Genomic DNA, 12,485 nt, shown 5'->3' with positions numbered 1-12,485 from the left:
CTGTAATGCTAATGACTTTTCAGTAAATATGTACACCCTTTCCAAAATGAATAAATGAATGAATGAAAAAATGAATGCAGAGTATACATAGGAATCAGAAAAAAAAAAAGACTGGGTAGGGGAAGAGAACAATAAAAGGGTGTGGTTAGGAAGAGTAAAAATCAGCAAATCCTAGTATCTACTGCGGTGGGGCAAACTAATCTTTGATTGCCTTTGTCATTGTCACTGTGATGCCAGGAACAGAAATCCAAAATAATTCTTTGGAGGTAGCATTAATTATAAAATAAATTAAGGACTTTCTTTTATCTTCTTTTTAAAAATGATGCTGAGAAGTTAAGTCTGGACAAATGAAAAAAGAAATAATGTTAGATAATATAGGAAGTCAGTCACCTAACTTATAGGTATAAGTATCCGAATATTTAATTCCATTAGTACACTATACTCAGTACTCAAGAGTATTTTAGAATCTATACCATTTTTAATATAATACAATGAATATGATTTTGAGAATAGAAATCCCCGACTTGGTCATTAGTTTTCTTACTCTGTTTGAAGGCTGGGAGAAAAAGGCACCAAAAGCAGAGGGAAAATGACAAGAATTCCCAACCCCCGTATTCTTAAGTGACTCAACAACAATGAAGGAAAAAGAAAGGGTGGGTGGAGTTTGACAAGGACTACAGGAGTAGATTCTGAGACTTGAGTAGGATGGAGGAGAATCAAGAACATCAACCTTCTCTAAGTACTTCTTCCATCTCCCCAGATGAACTGAGTTTAGCCACCTCTACACAAGTATTCATTTAGAAAGCAGTATTTTATATTAGAGACAGAAGAACTGAAAAATCAAACATGTTTATAACAGATATAACTTAGTATGAGATAGTCTAACAATATGGTGTAATGGAAAGAGTGCTGGTTTGAATAAGGAGATTTAAATTTTAATCTAAACTTTGTTGTTTATTTTCTATGCAATCTGGGGAAAAAAAAAACCTAAATCTATTTGGTCTCAGTATTAAGGTGATAATATTATTTATTCTTCAAACAAGGATACTTTTGAGAGTAAAAGGAGGCACTATTATAATTATGCCAGGACAACACGTGCAAGCCAAGAACTGTGGTGATCCTACTCAGTGTCACACAGATGTGAAGTAATAGTATTATTCTCACACATGCAAAAACTTCTGCTCTGTATTAAAATACGTCATTCTTGATTTAATTTGTGCTCAACAATAAGTTCTGTCCTGTAGAAGCTTAAGAAAACTGAGAGACCACTTCTGATGGTATTTGATACCATCTTTCTTCACCTTCAGAAGAAAGTCATTAAAGAGTAAGTTTTAGAGACCACCAGAAATGAAGAAAGGAGGGGGAGACTATATATAAGAAGCATGGAGAAGCAGAGAAGAGATGGAACTGAGAGAAGACAGAAAAGGAACATAAGCAGACTGAAGGTGTAGAAACAAGGGCAGAAGCAAGTATGCTTGAGAGTAGATTCGTAAGTCAAGCCCAAACAGCCCAGGACTCTTGTGTCACTCACCTAACACCGTGAGACCGGTGACCCCTATGTTCCTGCCCCCTATGTCTGGAAGGTTGTTGACCAGGCATTGGTAGGTTCCAGTATCTGATAACTGAGTGTTATTAATGAAGACAGAGACATTGGTGGCTGGCATGGTGCCTGTAAATCCTACCCTACCATGGAAACGAGGGGCACCGTCAAACATCTGTCCACCCTGATACAGGATGACCTGGAAAAGAAAGCAAAATAAATACACTGGCCACTCTATCCTCTCCTAGACACAAAACAATAACTATTTGGTAGACAGTACTAAAATGCTGCACCAAACGTTGGAAAATTTTATTTCTAATATGAGAGTTATCATCAACTTTTTTTCCAGTACTTGTTCATAGGTATCTTGGAGTTTTAATCTTTCACATACCAAATTAGAATAATATATTTTCCTTATCTAACACATCAGAACATAAAAAATGTCTTTGCTGATACCCACCCTACTATCAGTTCATAAATATTTTTACCAGTTCAAAAAATTGATTCCAAAATAAAAATTAAAAAATATTAGCACTGCCATTCTCATGCTTATTAGGTCACACAATGATAGATCATAGGTATAGATTGAAAGTAAATAAATGTCACAGAAGGGAAGTAGATTTACAAGTCCATGACTGCTGTTCTTATGTCAGCCTCTATTATCAAAGTTAAGTCTTCAGGGAAGACCTAGAATGACATAACAAAAAGCCCATTGGGCTGTGAGTGAGGGACTCAGTTCTATTCAAGTTCTACCTGTAAATTTATTTAGTAACTCTACTCAAGCTCTTTACTTCTTTAACTCCATCCTTGATTCCTAAAATAATAAGGTTGGACAAAATGATCTTGCAGGCAGAGTCTAACTACAAAAATTTTGTGAAGAAACAAAAGAAGCTTCTATTTAATTTCATATCAGAAAATTTAGCTTATCAAATATTTTGAGGTAATAATAAGCTTACTGAAGGAGAAAAGCTTCATTAACATTGTAAATAAAGGTATAAGCATTATCACAATTCATTAACTTCCTGGGCATTATTTTCTGCAGTGAGTTCTGCAAATTATGTGTCTTTTTCCTGTAATTTTGCAGCTTATTGGGGAGTAGCTTCCATTTTCATGTACATTCTTTCATGTACACATTATATTAATAATTTATATGAGACTTTTTGAGCTGGCTAACATGGCTAGTCATGTTTTACTTTAAAATACTAGTGAAATTAAATTAAAAAAAATCAACCACAACCTAATGTTACTTCCTTACTATTATCACTATCTTTTAAAAGTATGCTCTCAACCATCTATGTTGGTGCCAGTCCCTTACGGTCAAAATTGCCTATTAGCAATGTTTTTGATAAAATTACAGGTTCCTACACAAAACACTCAGGAGGATATTCTTAACATCTGTTACCTTTCTAAAAAGAGGATAGCCTCTTCTGATAGTTGACTGATAAGGCAGAGGAGTAGGCCTTAAAAGAGCACACACACATTGAAAATGCCACCTTACTCTTGAAACCAAAGATGTACTCAGGATGCTTCCCTACCCACCTCCTCTGAAAAGATTAACCTTTCAGAGGTAGCGCAGGATGGAACAGAAGTACCTGTTCAGGTTGGTTGGCATTGGAGAGAGGAGTGACCATCCAAATGACATTGAGGTTAATGAGGGCAGCGCTGGTAGTGAAAGTGCAGGGCAGGACTGCTGTCTGACCCCGGGCCACTTGGATACTCCCAGGGCTCTCTGACACTTCCAAGGATGCTGCAACACCTACAGAAGAAGGAACAGGAAGGTTATATGCTTGTCCTTTCCCGATAGTCCAAACTCCTTCAGGAAGGTTTGTGTGTTTTATGTTATCACATTATTATTGATCATGTGAACAGACTGACATGATAGTCTTACTAAACAACTCCTGACCAGTCACTGAGTCAAAATAATAAAAATGGTTCATCCCTTTACCTCCTGGAAACTACAATAAAAAAACATTAGAAGCTCTTTACTCTCTTTTGGAAGATGCTATCTGATATGCGGCCAGATTCAAATACGACACAGATGAATTCAACTGATGGGGTTTGATGAAAGATTAAAAATAAACTGAATTTTCGAAGTGTTGTTACATAAGCACAGTGCAAAATTAAATGTTTACATATAAATCTAACAAATCATATAAATCTAACAAAATACGTACAGCACCCATACACAGAAGAGTATACAATGCCTAATAAAAGAAATCAGTTAAGACTAAATATATGCAGACATATGTAACGTTCATGAATTGGTAGAGTCAATCTTAAGATGCCACTTGTCCCTAAATTGATCTATAGATTCAGAGCTAGTCCAGTCAAAATCCCAGTAGTTGTTTTGCAGATATTGACAAACTCTAAAACATATAGAAAGACAAAGAACTAGAACAGCCAAAAGAATACTGAAAAACAAGAATAAAGATGAAGAATTCACACTACCTGATTTTAAAACTTGCTATATAGCTGTAGTAGAAGAGTATGGTACTAGCCTTTTAAGGATAGTCATACAGATAAATGTCACAGGGTTGAGAGTACGGAAATAAATCTTTATATTTATGGTCAAATGCTGCTCAATAAAGGTACAAGACAACTACATGGGGCAAAAACAGTCTTTTCAACAAATGGTGCTGGGATCATTTTATAGCAATATGCCAAAAATTAAATATTCTGAATACAAAATCAACAGAAAATGATCACAGACCTAAATAAAAATCAACAGAAAATGTTCATAAACCTAAAAGAATCATAACATACAAGTACTCAGCAATTTCGTTTACTAGGAATCTACTGAAGTAAAATGAAAAAGTATGTCCACACGAAGACTTGTCCATGAATGTTCATAACAGCATTATTTATAACATGTCCTGAAAAGGAAATAATACAAATATCCATCAACTGGTGAATGGACAAACAAAATGTGATATATCCATACAACAGAATACTGTTCAGAAACAAAAATCATCAAAGTACTGATACATCTTACAACATGCATGAGCCTCCCAAAACATATTTCTCAAGGAAGCCAGATGCAAAACACTATGTAATATATGGTTCCACACATACAAAATGTCTAGAAAAGGCAAATCTATAGAGACAGAAAATATATTAGTACCACCCAGGGATACAAAGGATGGCAAAGGGACTTGTAAATAGACTTAAAGGGACTTTTTAGTGATGGAAAACTAAAACTAGGTTCATGTGATGGTTGCACTCTGCAAGTTTAAAAGTCACTGAAATTTTTTTTTTTTTTTTTTTTTTTGAGACAGAGTCTCACTCTGTTGCCCAGGCTGGAGTGCAGTGGCACTATCTCGGCTCACTGCAAGCTCTGCCTTCCAGGTTCATGCCATTCTCCTGCCTCAGCCTCCCGAGTAGCTGGGAGTATAGGCACCCGCCACCATGCCCGGCTAATTTTTTTGTATTTTTAGTAGAGACGGGGTTTCACCGTGTTAGCCAGGATGGTCTCAAGCTCCTGACCTCGTGATCCGGCTGCCTTGGCCTCCCAAAGTGCTGGGATTACAGGCGTGAGCCGCCGCACCCAGCCAAAAGTCACTTAATTTTATAGTTCAAAGGAGTAATTTTATGGACTATAAATTGTATGCCAATAACACTTAAAATTCTAAAAAAGAAAACTGATTCACCAGAGCCAACTCATGGGAAATCAAAATAACTGTTATCTCTTCTGCAAAGCCTCCTCCCTGGGATGATGAAACAGTATGGAAATAACAGTAGATCAAAATAGGCCATGGAGACCCTACAAAGAAGTTATTTTAGATCATGAAAAACACATTAAGTCTGTGACAGTATCTCAAACTGTTTTACTTTGAAGTGATAGTATCTCAATTCTCCCAAAAAAGTTAACAGAATAACACACTGTTATGATTACAATTAGTTTAAAAAATAAACATACATAACACCTTCCCTCTATAGAACTTCATGTTCTTCACATATAGTCTGATGATGTTCTCAGGAGTTAAATTTGCAGAATAAAATGTTTCATAAACTGTCTGTGATAGAATATAAAGATATTCTGTGATATATAGAAGTCTATAGAAGAAGAATGTAAAGAAGTCTGTGATAAAATATAAATTTGATGACATCAGGAAAAGTTTCTAAGATAAATAACATTAGGGGAAGTCTCTAAATTTTTAAAAAGAAATTGAAAGAACCTCAGGAATTAGTGACAGAAAGGGAAGGTTACTTGATCATGAAGCAGGCAATGAATAGAATGAGCTACCTCATAAGGTACAAGTGGGTGAGAAAATGTATTTGTTATAATGATATGATAAATTCACAATAAATGCTGATAGAGATGTTTTTAAGAATGAGTGTGGAAGTCAACTAGCGCCAGAACCTCCATCACTGCATTCTTCAGACAATACTCCAAGGAAGAGGTAAAGGAAATATGATCCCACCTTAAACTATACGGGATTGTAAGTACCTTCCACCAGCAATTCACTGATTTCAAGCTTAACTCAAATAATCTTTGATGTAAATTTTTAAAAATAACCAATATGAACTAAGAATGAAAGAGAAAGAGAAAGCAATCACAATAGGGTGAGCAGAGGACAAGGAGCTGTGCGTGACAGGGCTGGGAGCCAGGGAAGCCACAGGACTGCTGGCACAGAGCAAGCCTCTGGGGCAGCTGAAGTTGTGAAAGGCCAACTTCACTTACTTCACGTTTTTACATAAGTTCAATCCTAAATCTCACATTCTGAAATAGTTGAAGAAGAAATATTCTAGATGAGCTGCTTTCAGAACTTCAAAGGTGTAGGTTTAAAGCTGTACAGATCGGGTTTGAAATGTGGTACTTTCATCTATTTAGCTGGATGGCCCCAAACAAGTAACTTAATCTCTGAGTCAGTTGCTTCATCTGTAAGACAGAGCTAAATATTATCATCACATCATACAAGGAGTATGACGAGGGCAGTACCAGACGCTGAGAATGACTACCACCACCACTACAATTGCTAGCTAATAATTTTAGGTCACACTGACTACACCAAGTCCACATTAAGCTCTCTCTATATATAACATGTATTATATATATACATATATGCAAACTCATTTAATCCTATAAGGTACTTACTGACATTATTTTCATTTTACAGTAGAAAAACAGAGAATTAAAAATACAGCTCAAGGTCACACAGTCACAAAGCTAGGAAGTGGTAAAGGTCTGGCTTCCAACCCAGGCAGTTAGTCTATAAGAAACACACACTTACTACTACACATAACTCAACACACAGAAATCATTCCATATGTGTTTGTTGTTATTACTATCACCCCAACATTATATGAGGACAAAATTTAAAACCAGAATGGACTTTTACATAAAGGCATTAGAAACTCCTTCTACTTCCTGCTTCTCAATCTGCAAATCAGTCCGCCTCACCCTCATCTCCCTCTCTCCTGTCAGATTAGAGGAGTTTATCTAGGACCAACCCCGTATGTGAGCTTTAAATACCATCTGCTTGGTGGTAGTGACCTTATCATAGTGACCTTATCATAGACTGCCCCATCCCGTAACTTCAACCCCCTTCTCTGCACTGGAGACTTCCTGATAGCATTTAAACATCCTCAAGAATTTAAACTGAAAACAAAATTCCTACCTGCCTACACCCCACAGTCCTCACCAGGGAGGTCCTAGCTCTCTGATACTTCATGTTAATCTTTTTGAAAGCACTGTCTATACTCTCTCCACAGAATCTATTCCTACTCCATAGTCTTCAATCTACTTCTGCCCCAATCACTTCTTAAAAACAATTTTCGCTAGGCTTCCCAGAGACCTCCTCGTGGCTGTATGACACTTGTCATCATTCCTGGACTCTCGTAAACATCTGACAGAGATGACCCTTCCCTCCTCCTTACAACATACCTTTCTCTTAGCTTCAGTGATGTTAATATAATTCACTTCTGGTTTTCCTCCCAACTCTCTGGACACTTCTCACTTTCTCTTGCTGTTTTACCCTTTTCCACATGGTTATTAAATGTTGGTATTTCTGAAAGTGCTGACTTGATGCCTTATTCTAAACTATCTCCCTATAGAATTTCATTTACCATCATGAATTCAATTCTCATGTAAATGCTAATGGCTTTCGAATTCATATCTCTAATCAAAACCTCTCCTGCTATATCCAATTGTCTCCTAGACTTCACCACGTGGCTACCTCAAAGGTACCTCAAAAGTCAGCGTGTCCAAGATCAAACTATTCCTTTGCATGCTCACCTCCCAGATATATTCTGGCTCCTTCCTGATGCTCCCTATGATGGTGAATGGCTCAAACAGGGCCAAGCTGGGCAAGCCAGACATTTAGAAATCTGCAAGTCAATTCTGTCATCATCTCCCAAACCCAATCCATGATCAAATCTGGCACATTTTACTAACTAAATTTCTCTTGACTCCTGGAATCTGAGTCTTTACTCTGTTTCCTATCTTTCCTCTGTCTGGTTTGCTTTGTTCCAAACCTCAACTTCTTTACTTAGTAACCTACTCATAAACCCTGGCTTCTTTACTTAGTAACCTACTCATCATTTACAATAGCTCAAGTGATACCTTCTCACAAGAAAAGCCCTGACCTCTCAGTCTAGGTCAGAGTCTCACGAAGTAGTGTCAGAACACCACCAAGCTTTTAATCATACCTGGCGATTATTTAACAAATCCTCATCAGTATACTGTATGGTCTAAGAAAGCACACCACAGGAACTCAATAAATACATGTTGCTAAATTGATCTAATCCAATTCCTTCAATTTCCACATGAAAATATCAGGGTATTACATATACCCTGAGATACACACACACACACACAGACACACACACACACACACACACACACGTATATACATATACACACGTATACATATGTACATATATACATATATATATACACACACACACACACATATCAGATGCCAAAGAGAGTTTTAAGACAAACTGCCCTCAAGAATTTGCACAAAGAAGATAGCTGAAAATTGGTTACATAACTTTGAGGACTACACAAAGGGAATAAATGAGTCAAGGGTGAAACTCTGTAAAGAGGCTTTGTGGAGAGAACTTCTAAATTAGAGCTGTGGTACACTATAAAGACTCACTCACCCTATTCCCACCTTGTAGGTGAACACACATGAAAGCTGGTGCAGGGTCATCTTAGGTCCTAACAAGAGGGCTCGCTGATGGGACCTCAGTAGAGGAAAGTTGAAGCCGGATATCTGGACTCCTAGAGGGTATCTCACTGGCAGTCAGGGAACCATACTTATAATTCTGTATATAAATTAAGATTTTCTTGTTTTGTTTCATTTTTTAAATTTAAAGTGATCAGAAAAGTTGTATAACCTGCTTTAGTTTCTCATCTAGGGAAAGAACTGACTCATGAATGAATGTAAAGGTATGCAGAAGAAAACATTTAAGTTACTCTGTGAATGTGTCTCATGGTTCCTCTTTAGTATATTGATAGAACTATGTGTAATGAAAAGTTCCTTAGAATAAGAATGAGGGAAATGGGTGTTTTATTTTGCATTTTTCATGCTTAATTTTTTTCTATCCTATTTAAAAAAACGAAAAAAAAACCCCTATTTCCTTTTAAAGTATATTTCCATGTTTGAAATTCTAGGCAAGAATTTAAACTTGAATGCTAAATATTAGATTAAAAATCCACTTAGGCTGGGTGCAGTGGCTCACGCCTGTAATCCTAGCATTTTTGGGAGGCTGAGGCGGGCAGATCACTTGAGGTCAGGAGTTCGAGATCAGCCTGGCCAACAGGGTGAAACTCTGTCTCTACCAAAAATACAAAAATTAGCCAGGCATAGTGGTGGGCACCTGGTAGTCCCAGCTACTTGGGAGACTGAGGCAGGAGAGTCTCTTTAACCTGGGAGGGGAAGTGGAGGTTGCAGTGAGCCAAGATTGTACCACTGCACTCCAAACTGGGCAACAGAGTGAGATTCCATCTCAAAAAAAATAATAAATAAATAAAAATACTTAAAATATCTTACAATTTGCAATATTTACACGTAAAATGCATACTTTAAGAGCGAAAGTGACAGCATTTTGCACTTGAATCTTTTCTTTGTATTTCACCCAAGAAAAAATGAGTCAACTCATGAATTCTGAATGACTCTCAGCAATTACATAAAAAAGACATAAAGTGCATGGTCATATTTCCTCTGAGGAGTTAAAGTCATAAATACAGTTGTCTGTAATCCTTATTTATATTCCTATTTCCCAAGATTTAAAGCAGAAAGGCATTCACATTATTTCAAACCTCTTGGTACATGTTAGAGGAAATGAAGCTGGCCACAAAGAATCTTTAAAAATCCTAGGAAGTACCATCCACACTACACAGCCAAGAGAACAATGGACATTTTACAGTTATCTGCCTACTGCTAGAGTCAAATGACATGAAATCCCCCCTGCAAACGCATCAGAGAGAGAACGTCGGAAGTTCACAACGAGGACTGGCCCAAGCAATCCAATGGAGATTTCACAATAGCGTTCTCTGATGACTATGGAGCAAGGGCTCATGTTTCAGGATCAGCCCAACTGCCAGAACACTTCCCTCTGGGAATATAATCAGCAAAGCATCAAAAAGACTTTACGGCACTTTGGGAGACCTATGTTATCCTTCTGCCTAAAATGTTAATATCAATGGTCGCAAAATGCTTATTGGTTTATATCATCCCATATGATCTCACAAGCATTTCTTACATAAAGACATGTAAGGCATGTAATACAAACTTATTTAACCTATCAAATTAAGTTTTATAGTTTATCAGACTGACATGAATTCAAAAAGCAAAAATTCTACACTATCCTATCCTCGTTTTCTGAAGGAAACTAAGGAATACCACAATTCTCTAGCATTGTAGTAGTTTTTTAAACAAATCATTCTCCCTTCATATTTTAACCAAATTTTAATTAGATGAAATAATCTACCTTTATACTTACAATATACTCTTTCTTTTTACAAACTGCCATCTCAACTAACAAAAATGTTTGCATTAGCTGAAATTCAATTATATTTTGGCCATTTACTCAGTGCTAAGTGAAATGAAGAGTAATAGCTCACTAACTTATCAATATAGATGGCTCTATTACATATTGGTCATCTACATTAATCAATTTACAGGATCACTGCCAAGTTTCTACTTCATTTTATGTCATATCACACAATATATTTTATGGTTGGTATACGATGGCAAGCTACCATAAAATTATATATCTTCATTTTCTGGCTGAAGCATTAAACATTCATTACACAGTCTATGTAACATGTAATAGTCTGGCTGTAATATGTAATTGTATTCTATTTCTGTGGTACTACAGTTTCCCTTTAGATATAATTTCAGTGCTTTCTCATTGACTTCTCCCCTTCAACCACAAACATTGCTCAGGGACCATCCCAAGGGCAAAGAGCATGCCTTATACTGAATTAATGCACACTCTCTAGATTATCACTCCTCTTTGTCACTTTCCAAAAGATCTCTCTCTCTATATATATATATATATGTGTGTGTGTGTATGTGTACATATGTATATATGTGTATATATATATGCGTGTGTATACATGCTTATTTGATTCCTACATGTCATGGCATATATATTACGTGGGTAGCATTAACTCAGCAGTATCTCCTAAAACTTGGTGCGAACTTTATCAGAATTCTCTTCAGCAAGTTTCCTCTTATTATCACTTCCTCCTGATTTCATATCTGGCTATCAGTTTACATATTCTACTCCACTTAGGAATCCCCTTTTGAGGGGCAGTTAGTAACACCAGGCCTGCATTTCACATGGCAATTAATTAGTGCTGCCCCTTTAGACAAAACAGGAGCTTTCCACACTGCCAGGATCCCCACCCACTTCCTGTTATTCCACGATATAACCCACTTTACTCCATCATGTTACCTGTCTGACTCCTATGGGCATTTATGCTTGCAACCTCTTATTTAAAACTAAGCAAGTAATGTGATTACAATTAGCTATAAAGAATCAAGGCACAAAAGCAGAACCAGGTTTTGCAGTGTTATGATGGACATGCTACTATGATTGCTACCACACTCAAAACCGACTTCAGAGAAAGGACAAAGAAGCAATTCCTTGAACATGAGTCGCTATGGTTTATGAAATAGGATCTTATTTACATCCTGGCTACAAGTGATCATACAAGGAATCAGCAATTCACCAAGGAGAGGCTGGACAGCTAATTATGAGGTAACTATTATAAGATAATATAGTTTGAGAAAGCAAAGAATTTGGGAAAGCAGTAGCATGTGAAGACAGAAGAGTCAAGTAACTATAACAGGCATAAAGAGGGATATTACATAATGACAAAAGGGCAGTCTGATTCATCAAGAACATAACAGTCCTGCGTATGCACCTCACAACAGAGTTTCAAAGTACAAGAAGCAAACTCTGACAGAACTAAAAGGAGAAAAAGTAAAAAACCTGCAATTATGGTGATTGCAACAAGTCTCAGTCATTAACTTATAGAACAGATAAAAACAGTAAAAACACAGAAGACCTCAACAATGAACATAATATAAATGAAAATTTTAGGATGTTCTACCTAACATCATAGAATATACATTATTTTAAAGTAGACATGGAACATTCATCAAGGCAGAACATATTCTGGACTATAAAATGAACTTTAGAAATTTTTAAATAATTAAAGTTATACAAAGAATATGAGTTAAACTCAATTAACAGGAAGAAATCCAGAAAACCATCATGTATTTTTTTTAAATCACTTCGGGCCGGGTGCAGTGGCTCATGCCTGTAATCCCAGCACTCTGGGATGCCAAGGCAGGTGGATCACCTGAGGTTAGGGGTTCAAGACTGGCCTGGCCAACATGGTGAAACCCCGTCTCTACTAAAAATATAAAAATTAGCCAGGCGTGGTCGCATATGCCTATAGTCCCAGCTACTTGGGAGGCTGAGG

The 12,485-nt window shown here is 36.8% G+C and overlaps 1 protein-coding gene across 2 annotated transcripts in view; it reads right to left on the bottom strand.

Moving 5' to 3' along the window:
- IGSF11 (immunoglobulin superfamily member 11) overlaps positions 1-12,485 on the bottom strand; it is a 128,130-nt gene that overhangs the window by 20,223 nt on the left and 95,422 nt on the right. For both annotated transcript variants that reach the window (XM_077990830.1, NM_001257906.1), the window contains 2 exon segments: positions 3,133-3,296; positions 1,532-1,739 (listed from right to left, as the gene is read on the bottom strand). In XM_077990830.1, the coding sequence (XP_077846956.1) occupies positions 1,532-1,739; positions 3,133-3,296 (372 nt within the window).

The sequence above is a fragment of the Macaca mulatta genome, chromosome 2, assembly GCF_049350105.2.
Source record: "Macaca mulatta isolate MMU2019108-1 chromosome 2, T2T-MMU8v2.0, whole genome shotgun sequence".
Classification (NCBI taxonomy): Eukaryota; Metazoa; Chordata; class Mammalia; order Primates; family Cercopithecidae; genus Macaca; species Macaca mulatta.
The sequence above is the reverse complement of the archived record's forward strand: the minus strand, read 5'-3'. Positions and strand labels throughout refer to the sequence as shown.